Source organism: Macaca mulatta, chromosome 8 (genome assembly GCF_049350105.2).
Source record: "Macaca mulatta isolate MMU2019108-1 chromosome 8, T2T-MMU8v2.0, whole genome shotgun sequence".
Classification (NCBI taxonomy): Eukaryota; Metazoa; Chordata; class Mammalia; order Primates; family Cercopithecidae; genus Macaca; species Macaca mulatta.
The window spans coordinates 119730411-119751817 of NC_133413.1; the positions used below are offsets into that span (position 1 = coordinate 119730411).

General features: G+C 36.3%; 1 protein-coding gene and 1 long non-coding RNA gene across 3 annotated transcripts in view; one reads left to right on the forward strand and one right to left on the reverse strand.

The window, feature by feature from the left end:
* The window catches only part of PKHD1L1 (PKHD1 like 1), a 167713-nt gene that overhangs the window by 91723 nt on the left and 54583 nt on the right, over positions 1-21407 (forward strand). For both annotated transcript variants that reach the window (XM_028852869.2, XM_015145876.3), the window contains exons 47-54: positions 2193-2434; positions 4707-4843; positions 7180-8209; positions 9501-9692; positions 16227-16378; positions 17595-17754; positions 18623-18794; positions 20959-21047. In XM_028852869.2, the coding sequence (XP_028708702.2) occupies positions 2193-2434; positions 4707-4843; positions 7180-8209; positions 9501-9692; positions 16227-16378; positions 17595-17754; positions 18623-18794; positions 20959-21047 (2174 nt within the window). The remainder of the gene's footprint in view (positions 1-2192; positions 2435-4706; positions 4844-7179; positions 8210-9500; positions 9693-16226; positions 16379-17594; positions 17755-18622; positions 18795-20958; positions 21048-21407) is intronic.
* Positions 6876-9772, reverse strand: LOC144330843 (uncharacterized). Its single transcript, XR_013397405.1, has 2 exons — positions 9517-9772; positions 6876-8162 (listed from the first exon to the last, which is right to left on the reverse strand). It is a non-coding gene; the product is annotated as an uncharacterized LOC144330843 (long non-coding RNA).

The window sequence follows — 21407 nt, forward strand, 5'->3', positions numbered from 1 at the left end:
GGGGCTATTTAATTTTCAGAAACAAGAATTAAGGAGTTTCCCACCAAATCTAATTGTTCACTGTGTCCTTGATAAATCCTATTTGATAGTTTGCAAAGACAGTGGTTAAGAAAATGCCCTCAAAAGTCAGTGGTTAAGAAAATGCCTTCAAAAGTCAGTTTGTCTGTGTCTAGCTCCCAGCAATACCACTTACTAGTTCTGTATTTATATTATTTTACCTTTCTGTGCTTCAGTAAAATTGGAATGTTATTAGTAAGGATTACATTAGTTAATAAGTGTAAAGCAGTAAAAGCAGAACTTGGCTCAAACTAAGTGCTTGTTACACTTAGTGTTGTTATATTACAACAAAGGAAGGAAAGATGTGTTTAGGTACATACAATATATGAAAATGCTTTTCAGAACTTCTTTTCTAAAGAAATCATTGTATCATCCGAATTCAGGAAAATTCAAGAGAGGCTAATCTAAAGCCTTTTTGCATACCACCTGTCAGATCTTGTACCACTGGTTCACCCTTATCTCTAAGCATCCTTAATCTCCACCTCTCCCTGCCCCTCCCCTACAATTCCTTCCCTGCATCTTTTGCAATGATTCTTGTCCCCATCCACCCATTATCTTGATAAACAGCTTTGTTCTCCTGTCTCCTGTAGCATCTTTCTTTTTTTAAATCCTTTATTTTAGAGTTGTAAGCTGCTTATATATTATATGCTCATTTCTTCTATTTTATCCTTACTATCCTTTGTTTTCTTTCTTTAAACCCCTGCATTCTAGTTTTCTTCTTCACAAATCTTTTTCAGTGACCTTGTAATTATCATCATTCATTATTTCCTTTGCATCACCAAGTTCTTTTGGTCTGCCCTTGGCATGTCCCTCATCAGCTTTCTCTGCTCTCAGTTTGATTTAGGTTCTCAGCCTCTCACACCTGGAATATTACATCACCTTCCTATTTGGGCTCCATTTCACTTTGTTACCCCAACGAATTCATTCTGCATTAATTTGTTCAATCAATCAAAACCTGTTATTGAGTTGTGACAGGTGCTGTACTAAGTGCTCAGCATATAAAATGATTTCAATGGGTCTCATTCCTAGAAGAGCAGACAAGTCAGCGGAAGGGACAGAAAGATAGATATCTCATAGGACTGCAGCGTGGTTGCTCTGAGCATTAACAGAGCATTATGCAGAGTGTATTGAGAATGCAGAAGTAGGGTTGGGAAAGTTGAGAGAGCTGCTTTGAATCTATTTCGCATATGGCACTGTCATTCGAACTGCCATTTAAAGGAGGGAAAGGATTTGCCAAGGGAGAGAAGGGTCAAAAGAAAATGTTGGGAAAACACAGAGGTAACTCCTTTAGGCTTACCTTTGTTAACAGCAGCAATCACACTTTAGTAGATAATATATTATACAATCAAGCACTGACACACTTGTCTCCTTAAAATCAGGGAAATTTTCCACTTGGCATCCCCAGTGCTTAGTTCCATGCCTAAAATGCAGGTTAGACCCTCAATAAATGTTTGTTGGATGACTAAATGCATGAATGTATACATTATAGAATTGGCAAATTCTTTCTGCTGTGACTGGAATTTGGGGTATATTTGGAGGAATGGTAAAAATGAGATCTCCTAAACTTCAACTCAATCATTTCTTTTCCCTGTTCAGGAACCTTCAGTGACTCCCCTTTGTAAAGGTTCTCAACTTGTGCATGACGGACATTTTGGACCAGATCACCTTTGCTATGTTGGGGAAATCCTGTGTATCATGGGATGCTTAGAAACACCCCTGCCTCTACCTACTAGATGCCAGTAGCAGCCCCCAATTGTAATAACCAAAAATGTCTTCAGGCATTGCTAAATGTCCCCTGGGAGGAATAAAATCATCCTCAACTGAGAACCACTGAGTATGATCCTCCACATTATAAATGAATAGTTTTCCAAATACTTTTAATAAGCTAATCCAGTTCTAGGAACAAATGTAGAACTTGAAAAATATTTAATTGAATTGAAAATATTTGTAAAACTTAGTTAATAAAGCAAGAATAAAATATTTTATTCTAATTTCTGTTCAGAATATTATATGACATAAGAATAGTTTCCTGTTTTTTCAAAGAAGCATTTAAAATAAATAAAGCAAATATACCAAAACAATATGTTATGTCAATTAATATTAATTTTGAACATGTTTTGTTAAAATTTTTACAGACACAGTCAAGGAGAGAATGAAAAAAGGACCATTGCGGCTGTATCTGCTGATGGCATAAACATAACACTAAGTAATCCACTAAATTACACACACTTAGGAATTACGGTCACACTCCCTGATGGAACTCTGTTTGAAGCAAGAGCAGAAGTTGGAATTCTTACAAGAAATATTTTAATAAGAGGATCTGATAATGTTGAGTGGAATAACAAAATTCCAGCGTGTCCTGATGGATTTGACACAGGTAATTTTAGCAGCTCTCGTGGTTGGTATAATCATGCCATATAGTTCTAAAATTTAATTGGTATATGTTGAAATACATTATTTCAATGTATTTCATTGTAAATATCATTAAATATAATTTAATGATATTAATCTTATTATAAGATACCTTTAAATATCTTGTAAATATAATTAAATGTGGAAATTTGAAAATGCTGATAGTATTTGTGAGTAACATGAAGATATTTGAATATATTGAAGAAAAGTGGTTAATGCTGACACTATAATGGGAGAAATAAGTGCACTTGGTTTCTGTTGATAAATTCTCTTCCTATACTTATGATTCATTATTATGTTTAGATTAGACCTTGATGATTAGTTTTACATATTGCCAGCAAGAAACTGCATTATTTAGATTTACTCAGAAAATATGGAGAACTGTATTTGATAGTGATACAAAGATTCTGTTTAGTAAATCTTTGATTCATCAGGACTTTTTCAATTTTCCAGAATTTGCAGTTTATCAGAACAGTGTGAGAGTAGATTTACTGTAGAAAGATACTTTAATTAATTCCTAGACTGATGATGCATAGACAGACAAATGGATAGATGGAATGATGGGGGGGAGATCTATAGATATATAGATCTGAGCCAGCGGGGGTAGGCTAAGTCAGAGTTTTTCAAAGTCAGCACTGTTGGTACTTTGGCCCAGATAATTCTTTGCTGTGGGGCATCGTCCTGTGCATCACAGAATGTTTAACAGCACACTTGGCATCTACCGACTAAATTCTAGTAGCCTCCTCCAACAACTGTGACACCCAAAAGCATTTGCAGACTTTGCAAAAATGTTCCCTGGGGGCAAAATTGGCCTCAGTTAAGAACCACTGGACTAGGTTATGCTCTATTTATCAACAAGCCCAAAATGTCAGTGATTTAAAATATAAAAGTCTATTTCTCGGCCGGGCGCGGTGGCTCACGCCTGTAATCCCAGCACTTTGGGAGGCCCAGGAGGGCAGATCACGAGGTCAGGAGATCGTGACCATCCTGGCTAACATGGTGAAACCCCGTCTCTACTAAAAAATACAAAAAAATTGGCCGGGTGTTGCGGCGGGCCCCTGTAGTCCCAGCTACTCGGGAGGCTGAGGCAGGAGAATGGCGTGAACCCGGGAGGTGGAGCTCGCAGTGAGCCGAGATCGTGCCACTGCCCTCCAGCCTGGGCGACAGAGCGAGACTCCATCTCAAAATAAATAAATAAATAAAAGTCTATTTCTTATTCATACTACATGTGTCCCATATGGGTCAACAGGTGGGCTCTTCTCATTATAATTGCCTTGGGATCCAGGCTTATGAAGCATCTATCTCAGCATGGGCTTCTGTGATCTCTGAGGCAGGAGACGAGATTGCTGAAGAGTAAAGCACTAGCAACTAATTGCTTTGGTCTCAAAGTGATAGTTGTTTCTTATACTCCAGGGTCATTGGTCAGAACTGATTCCATGGCTATGTCTAACTCAAATTGAAGAGAGCGAGTTAGTGCAAACCCCATATACCCAGAAATAGAAGGGAAATGGATATTGGTAAATTTTAATGATGTTTTATCACAGCTCTCATATCTATAGCAGGAAGCATAATGCATCTTACAAGTTCTCTTTTAAATATTTTAAGTAATCATTGATATCATTACAATACTATAAGTAGTTGAATAATAACTGATGCAGCTTAAATAATAGCCTTTTTTTAAAAAAGGAAGTATAAGACAAAGCTCACGGGATTTGATGTCAAGTGAGCCACGTTCTCATTCCAGTTCATCTGCATCAAGTCTCACAATGTACATGAAACCCAGTTTCATCCTGTTTAAATTAAGAACACTTTCTGTTCTATTTACTCTGGTTGTAAAAAGTAAGTGACATAATGCATATTCTCATGTTCTACAAATGTAAAATTGCATTGATTATGTTAATCCTCAAATCTTGGGGAAGGCTTCAGAAATAATAAAACTGAATCCCATTATCAATATTCCCTTGATCATTCAAATGTTTGTTTAGTATCTTCTCTGAAAAATACTGTGTAAGTACTTTAGGGAATACAAAGTTGAACAAGACAAGGTACTTACCTATCTTGCTATCTGAAAGAGGAAATGATGTGAATACAAATAACTATGTTCTAGGATGAGGTTGAGATTATAAGTGAATCAAATGATACAATTACTTACGAGAAATTCAAATTGAGGATTCAAATCCTCAATATAGGAGGATTCTGACATGTTTTTTAATGATGCTTTAAAAACTGTTTTAAAGGAGAATTTGCTACACAGACCTGTCTCCAAGGAAAGTTTGGAGAAGAAATAGGAAGTGACCAATTTGGAGGCTGTATTATGTTTCATGCTCCTGTACCTGGTGCTAACATGGTAACTGGGAGAATAGAATATGTAGAGGTGAGAGGCATTATTACTAAATCACAGTGGTTTTCTCAAGGTTATCCATACAAGAAATATGTATTAAGCTCCTGCTATTTGTCAATGCTACTTAGAATCTGATAGGGGAGACAGATACATAAGTAAACAATTTTAATATACCCATTTGATCATACCAAAATTTTGTTTCTCAAATTTTCTCACACCCAAATCAAATTCATCAGCAATTCTATCTTCTCTACCCACAAAATGCTGTATCCAGAATCCAATGTCTTTCCATACCTCCACCTGACCCTGAGCCTGAGCCACTATCTCCTCCCACCTGGACTGCTGTGATTTTCTCCTACCTGGTCTTCCTGCTCCCACCTTGCTCTAATAGAGTCTCCACACTTCAGTCAAAGTAAAATTTTAAAACCATAAATCATATCTTGTTACACCCCTCTTCAAAATCCTTCAGTGGCTTCATAGTATACGTAAAACAACAGGTCTAAGTCCATCCCATAGGAACCATGTGATCTGACCCAGAGATGCCCTCTGATTTATCTTCTACGACCCTATGCCTTGCTTGTGCCATGCTAGTAATAGAGGACCCCTTATGTGATCATGTCAAGCACATTCCTATCTCAGGTCCTTCATAGTTGCTTTTCATTATATATTTATTAATTTATCTATTTATTTATTTTTGAGATGGAGTCTCATTCTGTTGCCAGGCTGGAGTGCAGTGGCACGATCTCAGCTCACTGCAACCTCCACCTCCCGGGTTCAAGTGATTCTCCTGCCTCAGCCTCCCAAGTAGCTGGGACTACAGGTGTGCACCACCACACCCAGCTAATTTTGTAGTTGTAGTAGAGACAGGGTTTCACCATGTTGGCCAGAATGGTCTCGATCTCCTGACCTTGTGATCTGCCTGTCTCGGCCTCCCAAAGTGCTAGGATTACAGGTGTGAGCCACCATGCCCAGCCTGTACTTGCTTTTCATTCTGCTTGGAATCCTCCTCCACCAAATACTTGCATGGCTTATACCCCTATTTCAGTCAGATCTTTTGACGAGTGTAATCACTCCAGAGAGGACTTTCCTCACCACTTTTATTTAAAATTGCCACCTAAACTCCTATTTACTTTATTTATACATAACTCCTAACAGGATATCTATTTTTATTTATTTTCAATCTCTTCCTCTAGAACATAAGCTCTATTATTTTACAGATGTTGTCTTTATGGTTCTCTGCTGATTCCCTGGAACAATGCATGGCATATAGTAGATTCTCAGTTGATTATAAATTAAACAAATACTTAAATATGCATATTATTGCTATGACATTAGAAACTCCCGTATATCTTATTTATATTCAGGCTGTATAATCAGGGTTTGGCATAGTTTTTATCATGTATTCAGCAGAAGGAAGGAAGGGAGGGAGGAAGGGATAATAAAATCCATAAATCCGTTAAACCGGGCACACTGCGACTGCATTGATGGTGACATAGTCAGCAACTCCATTTGTAAACTTCCCTCCTCCTGAGATATGTTACATGTGACATCTGAGATATGGACTAAGTGAGATTGCTAGTTTGATCCGAATATCGAATATTAATAATGGTTAATTTTTAGTTTTAGATGGACAACAAAAATAGTGGACCTAATGTTTTATTTCGTTACCCCATGAGATTATATGACACACCTGTGCATGCTCACACGCATGCACGCATGCACATACACACGCACACAGACACACTGGTATCCTCTGTATTAAATTATTAAATCATAGACCATTTGAAAGAATGCACAGCCCCGTGATTAAGAGCACCAGCTCTAGAGTTAGACCAACTTGGGTTTAAATGGAACTTCGTAACCATAAACAAGATACTCAGCCTTTCTAAACTTCCATTTATTAATCTGTAAAATGAAGTCAATGGTAAGTGCCTACTTTAGGGGATTATGGCAAAGACTAGGATCATGCATGCAAAGGAGCACAACATCTGGCACACATAAAACATTCAAGAAATGTTTCTTATTATTACATAAGAAGCAAAGTAAAGTAAAAGAGAAAAAGAAGTCTTTCAAGATGTTTTATTTTCTGAAACACAGAAGTTTACTAATATACCAAGGTAAAAAGCAGAAGAGTCAAAGATGGCTTTTTATATTCTTTCATTCATTTTGTAGTAAGTGTGGTCTGTTATACATTGTATAAAACATGGTGGGTTGGGGGTTCAATGACATTTTCAAATAATAAACATGAAAACTTTAGAAGAAATAAATGTATTAATAATAACATAAAATTTGAGATTTTTTTGAAACAAGAAAATACGAGCTCAACATCTGAGCTATTACTAAATAACTGCGATTTCTGGGCTTAACAGGTATTCCATGCTGGCCAGGCTTTCCGGTTGGGGCGATATCCAATACATTGGCACCTGCTTGGAGATTTACAGTTTAAATCTTACGTAAGAGGCTGTGCAATTCACCAGGCCTATAACAGAGCTGTTACTATCCATAACACACACCATCTTCTGGTTGAGAGGAATATTATATATGATATTAAGGGAGGAGCATTTTTTATAGAAGATGGTATAGAACATGGCAATATCCTCCAGTATAACTTGGCAGTATTTGTACAGCAAAGTACCAGTCTACTGAATGATGATGTGACCCCGGCTGCGTTTTGGGTCACCAACCCAAACAATACCATACAACACAATGCTGTTGCTGGCGGCACTCACTTTGGCTTTTGGTACCGGATGAACAACCACCCTGATGGGCCATCCTATGACAGAAACATTTGTCAAAAAAGAGTTCCCCTTGGCAAATTTTTTAACAATACCGTCCATTCTCAAGGTTGGTTTGGAATGTGGATCTTTGAGGAATATTTCCCCATGCAAACGGGATCTTGTACATCTACCGTGCCTGTGCCTGCAATATTTAACTCACTTACTACTTGGAATTGTCAAAAAGGAGCTGAATGGGTCAATGGAGGTGCCCTTCAGTTCCATAACTTTGTGATGGTGAATAACTATGAGGCTGGAATCGAGACTAAGAGGATCCTGGCTCCTTATGTTGGAGGGTGGGGAGAAACCAATGGAGCAGTGATTAAAAATGCCAAAATAGTTGGCCATCTTGATGAACTGGGAATGGGGTCTGCATTTTGCACAACAAAAGGCCTGGTTCTCCCATTTAGTGAAGGCTTGACTGTATCTTCTGTGCACTTTATGAACTTTGACCGTCCCAACTGTGTAGCTTTGGGAGTGACATCCATCTCTGGAGTTTGTAATGACAGATGTGGGGGTTGGAGTGCAAAGTTTGTTGACATCCAGTATTTTCACACACCAAACAAGGCCGGCTTTCGCTGGGAACATGAAATGGTATTGATTGATGTTGATGGCTCACTTACAGGTAATGTTACTTTTTAATTCGTGATAAAAATCCATTGGAAATACGTTAGCACAGAGTTATATTGTTAAAGCAGACTTAGGTGCATTACAGATCTTACCTAATACCAAACTTTACTAATAATTTAAATGACAGAGGCAAGCACCAGGCACAGATGAGACATTCTTTAATGGAAAAGCCCCGAGCTGTCAGAGGCAGCCTCCAAATATGTCCTTTTTCTCCTGCATTGGCACATTGATTTTAAATTAACAGAAAATTTGGGGCAATATTCATGGAAACATTGTTCACAAAGGGAAACCATTTCACTTTTAGAATGCCTCCATTTTATACTCAGTTAAATTGCACAGAAAAGAAACTGCTTACATCACTACACTAATTCTCCAGCCAGTCATGCTCCAGAAACATATAAATTGCAGGCTTATTTACAAAAGCAATGTAGACAGACTGGATCTATCCTTGTGAAAATACTTTTAAGAGAAGAAATAAGTCACAAACCTGCTGTGAACCCTTTTCTTCCAATCTAAATCCTAAATTTTTAATTTATTCAAAGAATACCAAAAGAGAACAAAATTCCATATACATTGTAGGTTAAATTTTTTTCAGCATTTCAAGTTCGGAGTAGGTCACATTTTGAATATTTCATAAATATTCATGATTTCTAGAATTTAGCATTTTTACAAATTGTAAATGATAAAAATCTGTCTAAATAAGATAGCAAGGCTATGTGCCTAATACTCTGTGAGTCAATTGACAGGTAAACCTATAGACAATAATGATTTACTTTTGAAAGACTCTGAAGGATGAAAGAAGATTCATCTCAAAATTCAAATGCAAAACTTAAGTTTTCATCCACAGTCGTTAATTGTGACTTTAAAGAGGGAGAATGTTTGGATGCCTTTGGTAATGTTTATTGATTTACTTAATTCAGTTTAGGTTTTGAACATTAATTGGTAGTCTACCAGTTTCGAGTAAAGGCTTTATAGTCATAACACCTGGATTTAAATCCTCCGTGTCCTTGAATAGGCTACTCATCCCAATTCCCATTTCCAACTTTAACTCTCATGGGTGCTTCGCACCCTGTGTTTCAGCTAAATCCACAATAACATTCCTAACCAAAGAGGCACTGCAATGCTTCTGTATGAGATCCTCTTGCTCCATGCAAACAAACAAACAAACAAAAAATTACCCAGACCTTTAGATTGTATTAGTGGTACTATGGGTCACAATTCTGTATATTGTAGACCTTTTTTATGTCTCTTAATGTGAAATAAAAAACATTTTGTTTGTTTCCCAGGGCACAAAGGACATACCGTCATTCCACACAGCTCATTGCTAGACCCTTCTCATTGTACTCAGGAAGCTGAGTGGAGCATCGGGTTCCCTGGATCAGTCTGTGATGCTTCAGTCAGCTTTCACCGTTTAGCGTTCAACCAGCCTTCTCCAGTATCTCTGCTTGAAAAGGATGTGGTTCTTTCAGACTCTTTTGGTAAGTGGAATATATTAGTTTAAACAACTAATTTAAATATATCTTCCTAAACTTTTGTCATCATCTTCTTGCATTGTTACTTGGTTGTTCAAACACTGCAGAAAGTATAATATTTATATTAGAGTCCAAGCAGGAAGCAAATAATACTCTCAAAGTAGGTGTTTGAGAAGCATTTTGTAAATGCAGAGGCTAGCACAGTATTCTGCTTATCAAGAAACCTCCAGACAATATTATGATAGAGAGAAGGAATGTTGGCATAGCCCTTGGAGCAAGTAAAAATGTAGCAGTGTTTCTGCCATTCAAGGCAGATGTTTTTGATTGTCCTTGCTGATTGAGATGGGATGGGGGAGCATTTTCTAGGTAGCTGCCTACCAGGTGCCAGAGATTGTGGATTTACTGATTTGTTCCAGTAAAGGTACAATACCTGTAACACCAGATATGCTTGACATCATTACCTGACTATGTTGCATTAATTTACTGTCATTGTTCATAATCCATCTGGCATTTGCACCAGCCAAACAAACAAGCTAACTAAATGGGGATGTGGTGAAAATCCTGAATCTCACATTTCTTAATTCTTCAATCATGGCACTAATCTCTGCATTTCCCCACTACCCCCACCCCACTAGCAACTCGAGGATTTAAACTTGCTTTTATTTAATTAAGGGGGTGGCAAACATGGTTCCTAGAGTATAGAGTATCCACATAGTTCCTACTACTATATTTGACCCTGCTCTGTTAGTTGGGGAACCAGTTTGGGAATTCTTCCAGTTACTAACTGTGTCTAGTGTCACTCTACCTGACCTAACCCATCCTGACTGGCTCAGATCTGTATCTCTATCCCTTTATCATTCCATCCATCATCTCTCTAGAAATTATTAGTTAAAATATCTATTTATAATGAATCCACTCTCACAATATACACTGTTCTGTGGGACTGTAGATTCTGAAAAATGGAAAAAGCATTGATGAATCAAAGATTTGCTAAACAAAATCTTAATACCATTGTCAAATATGGGTTTTTTTTTTTTACATTTTCTGGGTAAATCTAAATGATGCAATTTCTTGACAGCAATATGGAAAACTGTAATCATCAAGGTGTAAACACATAATAAGGAATCATAAGTATAGAAAAAGAGTTTAATAACAGAATCCAAGTGCACTTATTTTTCTCTTATAGTGTCAATATTTACCATTTCCCATCAGTATTGCAAATACTTTCATGTTACTTTAAAATGCTATCAATATTGTTGATTTTTCCCATTTAATGATATTTACAAAGTAGAGACTTGCCATTTAAAAATTTTAAACCATGTGTCTCAATATAAACCAATTAAGATTTGAAAATGTTTAGCATAATTATACCAGCCACATGATAGCTGCTAAAATTACTTATGTCAAACCCATCAGGACATGCTGGAATTTTGTTATTACGCTCCATGTTGTCAGCTTCTCTTATTAAGATATTTCTTAGAAGAATTTCAACTTCTGTCCTCATTTCAAACGAATGCAGTCTTTTAGATTTTATATATGATTCAGGAAGGCAGGTATTTCTGAATTTATGACATAATAGCTTTCTTGTCAAGTCTCTCTGTGCCCTTTAAGAATTAAGATTTTTTATTTAGTTACTAAACTGTGAATACCTAGAGGGTAAGATCTACAAACTTATCTTTCTGACACCACAAGACTCATCACAGAACATTGTAAATACTAAGTACTTGGCAAGTGTTGAATTCAATGGAATTAGTTGCAATACTCAGACCAGATTGCAAATACTCAAATCAGATTTTATATATCTGTTTCCACTGTACATTCTGGAACTGGAGAAATAACCATAACATGTACCCATGACCCTACTGGACTCACTGTGAGACTAAGTGAAGACTCATCCATCACTTGCCCTTGATAAGCCCCTACTGTGGCTGGTGGGCCATGTTAGCATGTTGGCATTGGTGACTTCCAGGATTATTAGCATCAGTTTAGAGCTAGGATCTAATAATATGGAAGGTCTGGTTATTTTTCTTTCCTTAGTATAATTGGTCACAGACCTCTTTCACTCAGTGGTGAGGCTTTTGGTCTGTGAATTGGCTTGGATCTAGAAAATAGGTCAGAAGCAGTGAATTTCTACCTAGGTAATTTGAGTTAGACTTCTGCCATCTAAGACCTCTATTAGTTTTCTTCCTATATGCACACCAAATATCACCTTAATGTGCTACTCTCTATTTAATCTTTGGAATCTCAAGATCAATCAATCAGTTATCACAGATTCCTGCAGGTCAGAACACTCTGATTAATCCTCTGCCCAGTGACTATTGTGCTAATTAAATCTACCTTTATATCTAATGGTTAAGCACTGACTCCTGCCACTTTTAGATTCCGTTATTCCTATTGGGATCAAAAGACACAATCCCATGGCAGCATCCCCTACCAGCACTTCTAGCACTGAAAGAACAGCTACAATAGAACTCTTCAAAGGGCTAGTAAGGGGCAAATGCTATTGCCATTGCTGGCCCTGAAAAGATGAAGGGAAGGAACAGTACATGGACCCAGAAACAGAGCTGTATGAAGAAGGCTGCCTGAGAGAAGCTGTGTCCCTTGGTTGAGAGATACAAGAGCCCACCAAGATCCCCCTACATTCCCTAAGGGTGAGAGTCAGGGCAATAAATACCTCTCTTTCACCTTTCTCCTTCCCTTTCTTCTCTTTACTGTGTTTCCTACTGTCCAAAGCCAACCAGAAGCCAGAAGGCAAAGGAGCAGGTTAGAAAAGGGTGAAAAGTGGATCTACAGGAGAAAACATAAGTGTGCAGCGCCACTTCCATAATTCATTATGATGATATAAATTATTACATTTAATTTTAAAACATTTTTTCTAGTTTTTTTTCCCTGTGTGAATTAAAAGGCTCATGTACCTGCTATTTGAGTAATAGCTATACCCACTGTCACAGTGCCTTAATAATATAAACCCAGAAACCATTGCTTTTCTTCTGGTAAATAGATGTCCAGAATGGAATGATGTTACTTAAACTTTTAAAGTCTGTGGTACAATAAAATATTTTAAACAAAATATCCGTGAATGTTTCTTCCAAATAAAAACTGAAATAAAAGGTAACCAAAACATCAAAAGCAAATGAAGTTATTTTATCTAATGAAGTGATGTTTTAGTATTTCCCATTGCTGTATCATAGAATAGTTTTTTATTTAATCATCCTTTTACATACTTTATGGCATACCTGTGAGTAAACTGAACATTAGTATTTTATTAAAACATGATTTAAGATACACTTTTACGGAAACGCAGAGATGTGCAACCTTCCTAAGTAAATTATTTTAAATATACAACATAAAGTATATATTCCTTTAGTAATTTTTAAGCACTAATATTCAAATATCTAAGCTTTCAAATCTCTAAGCTTTCTTTATATGGTCATTTTTAGTGGTGGTGAGGATTTTCAAAAGGAGCTTTTGTTTGCTTATTTGTTCATATTCTGGTTTTTTGATTCAGGAAATCTGGTTATTTCTGAATTTATAAGATTATAGCTTTCTTGTCAAGTTTCTCTGCACCCTTTGGTCTATTCCCTTCAAGAATTAAGATTTTTTATTTAGTTACTAAATTGTACTACCTAGAAGTCAAGATCTACAAACTTACCTTTCTGACACCACAAGGCTCAACACAGAACATTGCAAATAGTAACTACTCAGCAAGTGTTGAATTAAATGGAATTAGTTGCAATACTTAGACCAGATTGCAAATTAGAGAAAACACTATACCAGGCATTTTACTTCTGTGTGTGAATAAAAAAAAAATCAACTGTATAGTAAAGTACACTTGGCTACTTTGGTCTCCATTAAAGTCAAATAAAATTATTTACTTCTACAATTTAAAAACAGAAAAAGATAACTTGTCCTGATTGTATGTGTATGCTAAGTGAAACAAAAGTTTAAAAGTATACTAGGTTAGTGGGAAGTAAGGGGTCGCTATAACTTTATATATGTCCTTATATATCTTTATCAAAGCATCTCATGCATGATAGTGTATCTTCATGTAAATATATGTATAAAGTTATACCAGATGGCAAATTAACTTGAGACGCTAACTCTTAATGATCCTATTTTTAGAAAATAAAAACTTCAAAGAGTTTATATTTCAGTCCAAGACACTTAAAACAGACATACTTGAAACGAGTGCAGCTTAAAAAATTAGGAAAAACACAACTTACAAAAATGGAAATTTGTTTCACTTAAAAACTGAATTATTAAGAAATGTCAGGTTAAAATGCAATCCCAAGCATCAGAAAACTTCACTGGAGGCTGGGTGCAGTGGCTCATGCCTGTAATACTAGCACTTTGGGAGGCCAGGGTGGGCAGATTACTTGAGGTCAGGAGTTCGAAACTAGCCTGGCCAACATGGTGAAACCCTGTCTCTACTAAAAATACCAGAAAAATTAGCCAGGTGTAGTGGCGCATGCCTATAATCCCAGCTACTCGGGAGGCTGAGGCAGGAGAATTGCTTGAATCCAGGAGGTGGAGGTTGCAGTGAGCCGAGATCATACCACTGGACTTTAGCCTGGGTGACAGATCAAGACTCCATTTCAAGAAAAAAAAAAAAAAAGAAAGAAAGAAAAAAGAAAGAAAACATCAGTGGAATTTAGTTCTGCAAATCCAAGAGCAAATTCTAGAGATTTTGGATGATTTTAATCAGCTCTTCTATGTTAACCATTCACAACAGACTATCTCAAAATTCAATAGCTTAAGCCTACAATCGTTTATTCTTAGATGTCCAGAGGCTAGGTTGATTGATCTAGGCTGGGCTCTACTGGGAGGCTCTGCTTCAGTATGAGACTTTGCTTCTTGCCAAGGGCTGAGCTCAGGTAACTCCACATGTACTCGTTCCAGGTGTCAGGCAAAGGGAGAGCAGTTACCTGGGGGAGGCTCTTCTCTTTGTGAAGATAGAGGCTCAAGAAGTCAAGCCTCACTGAGCAAGCACTTTTCAAGCATTTGCTAGTGTCAGTTCCACTAATGTCCCATTGGCCAAGATCAACGAAGCAGGGAAGTCTACTTTGCCCTCAAGGAGAAGAGAGGAGTGGATATTTGTTGAACAATAATCCATTGGATTATTGCTGGACAATAATCCAATAATTATGACTAATCCAACTATAGTCATAGTTCTTTTCATACTTTTCAGGATTTTTTGGTAGTGAAAGTTTTTGGTGCCTCTGCTCGTGAATCTTTTAAAATTAATACTAACTCATAAAGCATAGAAATTCATGAATTTGTTCTCTCACGACAGGGCTTTACTTTGAAAAGTAAATGAATGACAGATTATTTTATAATCTTGCTTCTAGCTTCTTCCTCCTAAATTTTTTTTTTTTTTTTTTTTTTTTTTTTTTTTTTTTTTTTGTAACGGAGTCTCGCTCTGTCGCCCAGGCTGGAGTGCAGTGGCCGGATCTCAGCTCACTGCAAACTCCGCCTCCCGGGTTTACGCCATTCTCCTGCCTCAGCCTCCAGAGCAGCTGGGACTACAGGGGCCCGCCACCTAGCCCGGCTAGTTTTTTGTATTTTTTAGTAGAGACGGGGTTTCACCGTGTTAGCCAGGATGGTCTTGATCTCCTGACCTCGTGATCCACCCGTCTCGGCCTCCCAAAGTGCTGGGATTACAGGCTTGAGCCACCGCGCCCGGCCACCTCCTAAATTTTTAAAATAAGAGGTTGTTAATTTAATAACAATCCAATCTGAGATGAAAAGTAAAGGAAGGGGAAAAAAATAGGGGCAATGAATGAAAGACCTTTCCTTTGTATTGTAAGAGAACTTTTAAAATGTTCTATTAAAGTTATCAGGCACTCTCTTGTGACCAAAGCATTACTAAATTATACAGTTTTTCCCATAACAGGTAGTTCAGGTTCAAAGTTCGTATTCGTAAAATGTATGTATCTTCATCAGTGTTAAGTTATAGGTCTAGTTATAGCCTTGTTCTTTAAGAACTCTAAATCAAAACTCCATTAAACTCAAACAAAACTATTTACTACTAAAAATTAATATGTGTTGTACAGATTTTAATTAGCTCAACAGATATAGGAAACTAATAAAGAGTCAGAGCTTATGTTTTTATATATTCTACATCAAGGATTCTGAATAAGTTCTTAAATAAAAAAATGAAATTATGTTTAGATCAATGATCTTTAAATAATTATATTAATATATTTAGGCACTTTCGTTTTAGCAGTTGTAATTTCACAAGGTTTCAAGTATATCTTTCCCTAAGGAATAGAGGCTCCATCTCAATTCAAAATTCCAAGTTTGAAAGCATTTTACTTTCCAGTTGAATGTAATATTAATCATTTCAGTTCTTCAGTTAAATGAAGACATTTAGAACATAAGTAATGAAATGCTATATTAATCTTTTTAAAGACTTTCATAGACTAAACCAATATTTGCTAAACCAACTAAACTAAACCAACATTTGCACTTGTTTATAAAAGGAGGAGTTTATTAGAGGTAGAGATTACTATTATTTGCGTGTTCTATGTTCTCCTATAGGCACAAGCATTATTCCATTTCAGAAGAAACGACTGACTCACATGTCTGGGTGGATGGCTCTGATTCCAAATGCAAAACACATTAACTGGTATTTTAAAGGTGTGGATCACATAACCAACATTTCATATACATCAACATTCTATGGATTTAAGGTAAAAATATTTATCTTCTAATGATTATAATTGCGTATTACCCAAACACAGCCTACATCCTCATACTTACTCACACACATTGTCAGGCCAGAGGGACCTTTTATCACAAATTGACCTGTTGAAATCCTGCACATTCTTCACGAACCCTTCTGAATCTAAGAAGTAAGCAAAAAAAAAAAAATTCATTTGAGAATCAGAAGTAAGCAATCTTTCTGCCACATTGCTGTAGTACTAAGCTTATTCCTCTGTCATTATTACCATGATAATAACTTACCTTTATTGAGTGTTTATGATATCTCAGGGATCAGCAGTTAAGAACTTTATTTTTTATATCATGAAATAGATCAACCATACCTGAGGTCAAGTGTTAGAGACCAGCCTGACCAACATGGTGAAACCTTGTCTCTATTAAAAATACAAAAAAAAAAAAAAAAATAGCCAGGTGTGGTGATGGGCACCTGTAGTCCCAGCTACTTGTGGAGACTGGGGCAAGAGAATCGCTTGAACCCAGGAGGCAGAGGTTTCAGTAAACCAAGATCACCCTACTGTACTCCAGCCTGGGCAATAGAGGGAGACTCCATCTCAAAAAAAAAAAGCCACTACCTAACTCTATCTAAATCTAACATTCTGTGAATATTTACTTTCTAATTTATATTAAAAAAAAGGTAGATGAAGTGGAAGCCCTCTGTATTATTTACTGTCATCTCATTTCCTATTCTCCACCTCTAATGGTAGCCAGTATCCTGAATTGGATGTTTTCCATCTTATACATGTTCTTCCACTTACACTGCACATTTGTGCAGCATTGTTTTAAATATTTTTAAACATTGTAGAAATAAAATATTGTCTACAATTGTATCTGTCAATTTTTTAAATAAAATATTTTCTAAATGTATGCATACATACATACATCACATATATATGTGTGTATGCATATATATACACTATACATGTGTATACTTAATGTATATGTGTATATATATACATACACACAGGAGAGAGAGATCCTTTCATTGCCTTAGTGACAGAACTAGCATTATTGTCATAGACATGTAAAATGTTAATAAACAAAATAGAAATTCAAGACAAAAAACAAACTAAAGCCAAAACTTTTAAATCTTAACATAATATAGGGGCTAACTATATATCATTAAAATTAATGTGTCATATGAAGAATATTAACATACAAGTGACATTTTTCTACAAACTTTTATAGGAAGAAGACTATGTAATTATATCACATAACTTCACTCAAAATCCTGATATGTTTAATATTATTGATATGAGGAATGGTTCCTCAAATCCATTGAATTGGAATACTAGCAAGAATGGAGACTGGCACCTTGAAGCAAACACTAGTACTCTATATTATTTGGGTATGTGTCATTAGGCAGAAGTGATATTTTATCTGATGCTTTGTCTAAAGGATGAGAAAAATTGCTTAATAAGCAAATGTGTTGTACAGTGCTTAATATATATAAGATTCAATAAATGTTTGCTGAATGGAAAAACTGGAGAAAAAAATTATTCTTGAAAAGGATTTGAGTTGAATTAAGAACTTTCGGCCGGGCGCGGTGGCTCAAGCCTGTAATCCCAGCACTTTGGGAGGCCGAGACGGGCGGATCATGAGGTCAGGAGATCGAGACCATCCTGGCTAACCCGGTGAAACCCCGTCTCTACTAAAAAAATACAAAAAACTAGCCGGGCAAGGTGGCGGGTGCCTGTAGTCCCAGCTACTCGGGAGGCTGAGGCAGGAGAATTGCGCGAACCCGAGAGGAGGAGCTTGCAGTGAGCTGAGATCCGGCCACTGCACTCCAGCCTGGGTGACAGAGCAAGACTCCGTCTCAAAAAAAAAAAAAAGAACTTTCATTTTATGTTGAAGGTGACACCAGCATGCTTACACATTGACAGTTTTATTTCATAGACTTAGAGAGAATGAATACAATGGAAGCTGGTATATATTTTGTTTCCATTTTTATTATTTAATTATTTGGAAAATTAAAATATGTAAGAATAAATTTTAGTTAAATTCTAAAACATTCATTTTTATCAAAATATTTGACTATGTATGTCTTTATAATATGTACATCATCAGAATTTCTCCACATCTCTTCCATACATATGAATTATAATTCAAGTTACTACCTAAAGAACATTTTCCAAAATGCCATAATTTTGTTTACATTCAAGTACTTTGGTCACTATGTTCATTTAACCCATTTTTACTTTTTACTTCACTTTCAGTGTCAGGAAGAAATGACCTTCATCAGAGTCAGCCCATTTCTGGGAACCTGGACCCTGATGTGAAAGACGTTGTTATTAATTTCCAAGCTTACTGTTGTATTCTCCAGGATTGCTTTCCTGTACATCCCCCATCAAGAAAACCAATTCCCAAGAAGCGACCAGCCACGTATAAGTATATAGGCCTTTTGTAGTTGATACCCTCCAATATCTCTTAACATAATCCTTTTCACATGTCACTTCTGGGTGAAACAATAATGCTTTACTTCTGCACAATGTCTTGTAGGTTACAAAGTACTTTCACACTCATTGCTTTGCTTGAGCCTTACAAAAACCTTCATAAGAAAATGAAAAAGTCTTACAAAAATTACGTGTGAAAGTTACTGGTAACCTCACAGTTGCAGAATGTTAGATTTAGATTATTAGACCTGGCCCAATTCCCTTATTATATAGATGAGAAAGCTGACACCCAGTGAACATAGGTGCATTACCTGAGATCACAGAGCTCACTGATGCATATCCAGTACAGCACCAGAAACTAAGTCTCCTTGAGAATCCAATGCTTTCTTAGCAGGTGCTGTCTCTAGAATAACCACCGTGGTCAAATTTCATAATAGAACTTAGTTAATTTTCTTTCAAATATATTTTAATTCTTCTAGTTAAAAACAATATTTCTATCTTTGTAACTTATGTAGCTCTTTACCTTTATTTCTCATGTGAAGCATCACTTTCTACCTTGTATTAGAGTAATTACTGGACATGATGGTACTAGTACATTCAGTATTAGTCTTTAAGACCCTGAAAGGCATCATCCTGATTTGATGTATATTTGCATCCCTTATGGACAATACTACTGATAAAAAATCATGATGATGCTAAAAGCTAACATTTAGTGAGCACTGAATAGCCCACTACTGTGTAACAAGTACAACTCAATGATAATTATTAGATGAATTACATTTCAAAATAAATAGATACTGTAGCAGTTATTGTACAAAAGAACAAAAATTGAATTTGTTTATATATTCATTAAACCACTAAAAAAAATTACTGAGTATCCACTATGTGCCAGGCATTTTTGATTCAATTATAAACAACATAGATGTGATCTCTGATGTCATTATACTCATATTCAATCCAAAGAGATGACAAAACAAGCAAATAAACAAACAAAAAGTAAACAGAAGATAAAGTATGTAAGTGTGAGTTGCAATAAATGTTATAAAAAGAATGGATATGGGGCTTGGACAGAGAGCAATATGGCAGGGACAGCCTTTGGGTGGGGTGGTTAGGAACACCCTTAAGGAGGGGTTATTCCAACTGCAACCCAAAGGATGAAGAAGAGCTTGCTGAGTGAAGGGTGGGAGAGACCTAGGGAGCAACTTGTGCAGGTGCCCTGACATAGAAAGGGTGTGGCATGTCCAAGAATGGAGAGAGAATCATCAAGGCCCTTATGCATTCTAAGGTAGATATAATTATTAAATATTTAATTAACATTTATTATGACTACTATAACAGATTTAGATTGCTCTAGGCCAGAATGTGATAAAGGTAAATTATGATAAACTATGTATATATGCCATGGTATAGTTTTTCTTTCTTCCCACAGTATGAATTTTCCCTACTGGAAATAGTTATAATTGGATTGATTAATTTGTATTATTCAACTAGCTATGAATAATACAAAACAAAACAGTATCTTGACCCAGAAGTGCTACCTCAGGATTAAAACAGAAGGCTCAAGCTATATAACTTAATGCTTACTTTAAGTGGGCTTTGTTGATCGTACAATGAGAAATAAGAAGAAGGGGAATATATAACATGATTATTGATAGTGAGTGATGGTATGGATAAGAATGAAAGGCTATGATTGTGAATGTTTTCCAGTGGGAAAATATCACCAATTTTATAATAATATCCTTCAAAAAATTTGCATTAAAAGGTATTTTCTAGAAGGAATAGTGATGAAAACTGAAGGCTGTCTGTCCTCCCATGCACTTTACAAAATTATTTCAATTTAATCTAGCCTTCACTTTGGATACAGATCTGCCACCCCCATCCCAGGCCAGGGGCTTAATGGCGTTGGTGCATCCCTGTCAATTCAGAGACCATTCTTCTACACCTTTTTTCACAGAATCTAGCGAACGATATCCTCTACCCCCACTCCCCATGAAATAGCCCATGTGTCAAAGGTCTTTAAAAGGACAAAGCATGCATTTCTTTTTTCTTCTCCACCATGTAAAATCTTATGGGGAAATGGAATGGTTTACATTTTAGACAAAATTAGGGCATATCACAACAAGTCGTAATTCACAGAAGTATTTCTCTTCTCTTTTCAGTTTATGGTCAAATGATTCTTTTTGGCAATCATCACAAGAAAATAATTATACTGTACCTCACCCAGGGGCAAATGTGATTATACCTGAAGGTAAATACATAAACACAAAAGAATAAAATGTTTGTTTTATGTAATATTAACACTATGGCAGGGTAGATGTCACAGTTAGGTTTCCACTTTTATCAGCACACTTTGGTGAAAGAGCAAGTGTGAAGAAATGGACTCTATTAATGCATCCCGGATACTAAACCTAGCCTTCTGGGGTTTCTGTGGATTTAAACCTGACCATTAATTAACAAAAGTAGAATTTCTGGGAGAGAGAGGAATCAGGTATTATATGAAAAGATATTTAATAAACTTACTCAAAACCAGGACTCACTGATAAGCTTGTCAATGTTTTGCTATAGGTTGTAGTTTATGGACATTTCCATGGACTATGTTATATTTCTT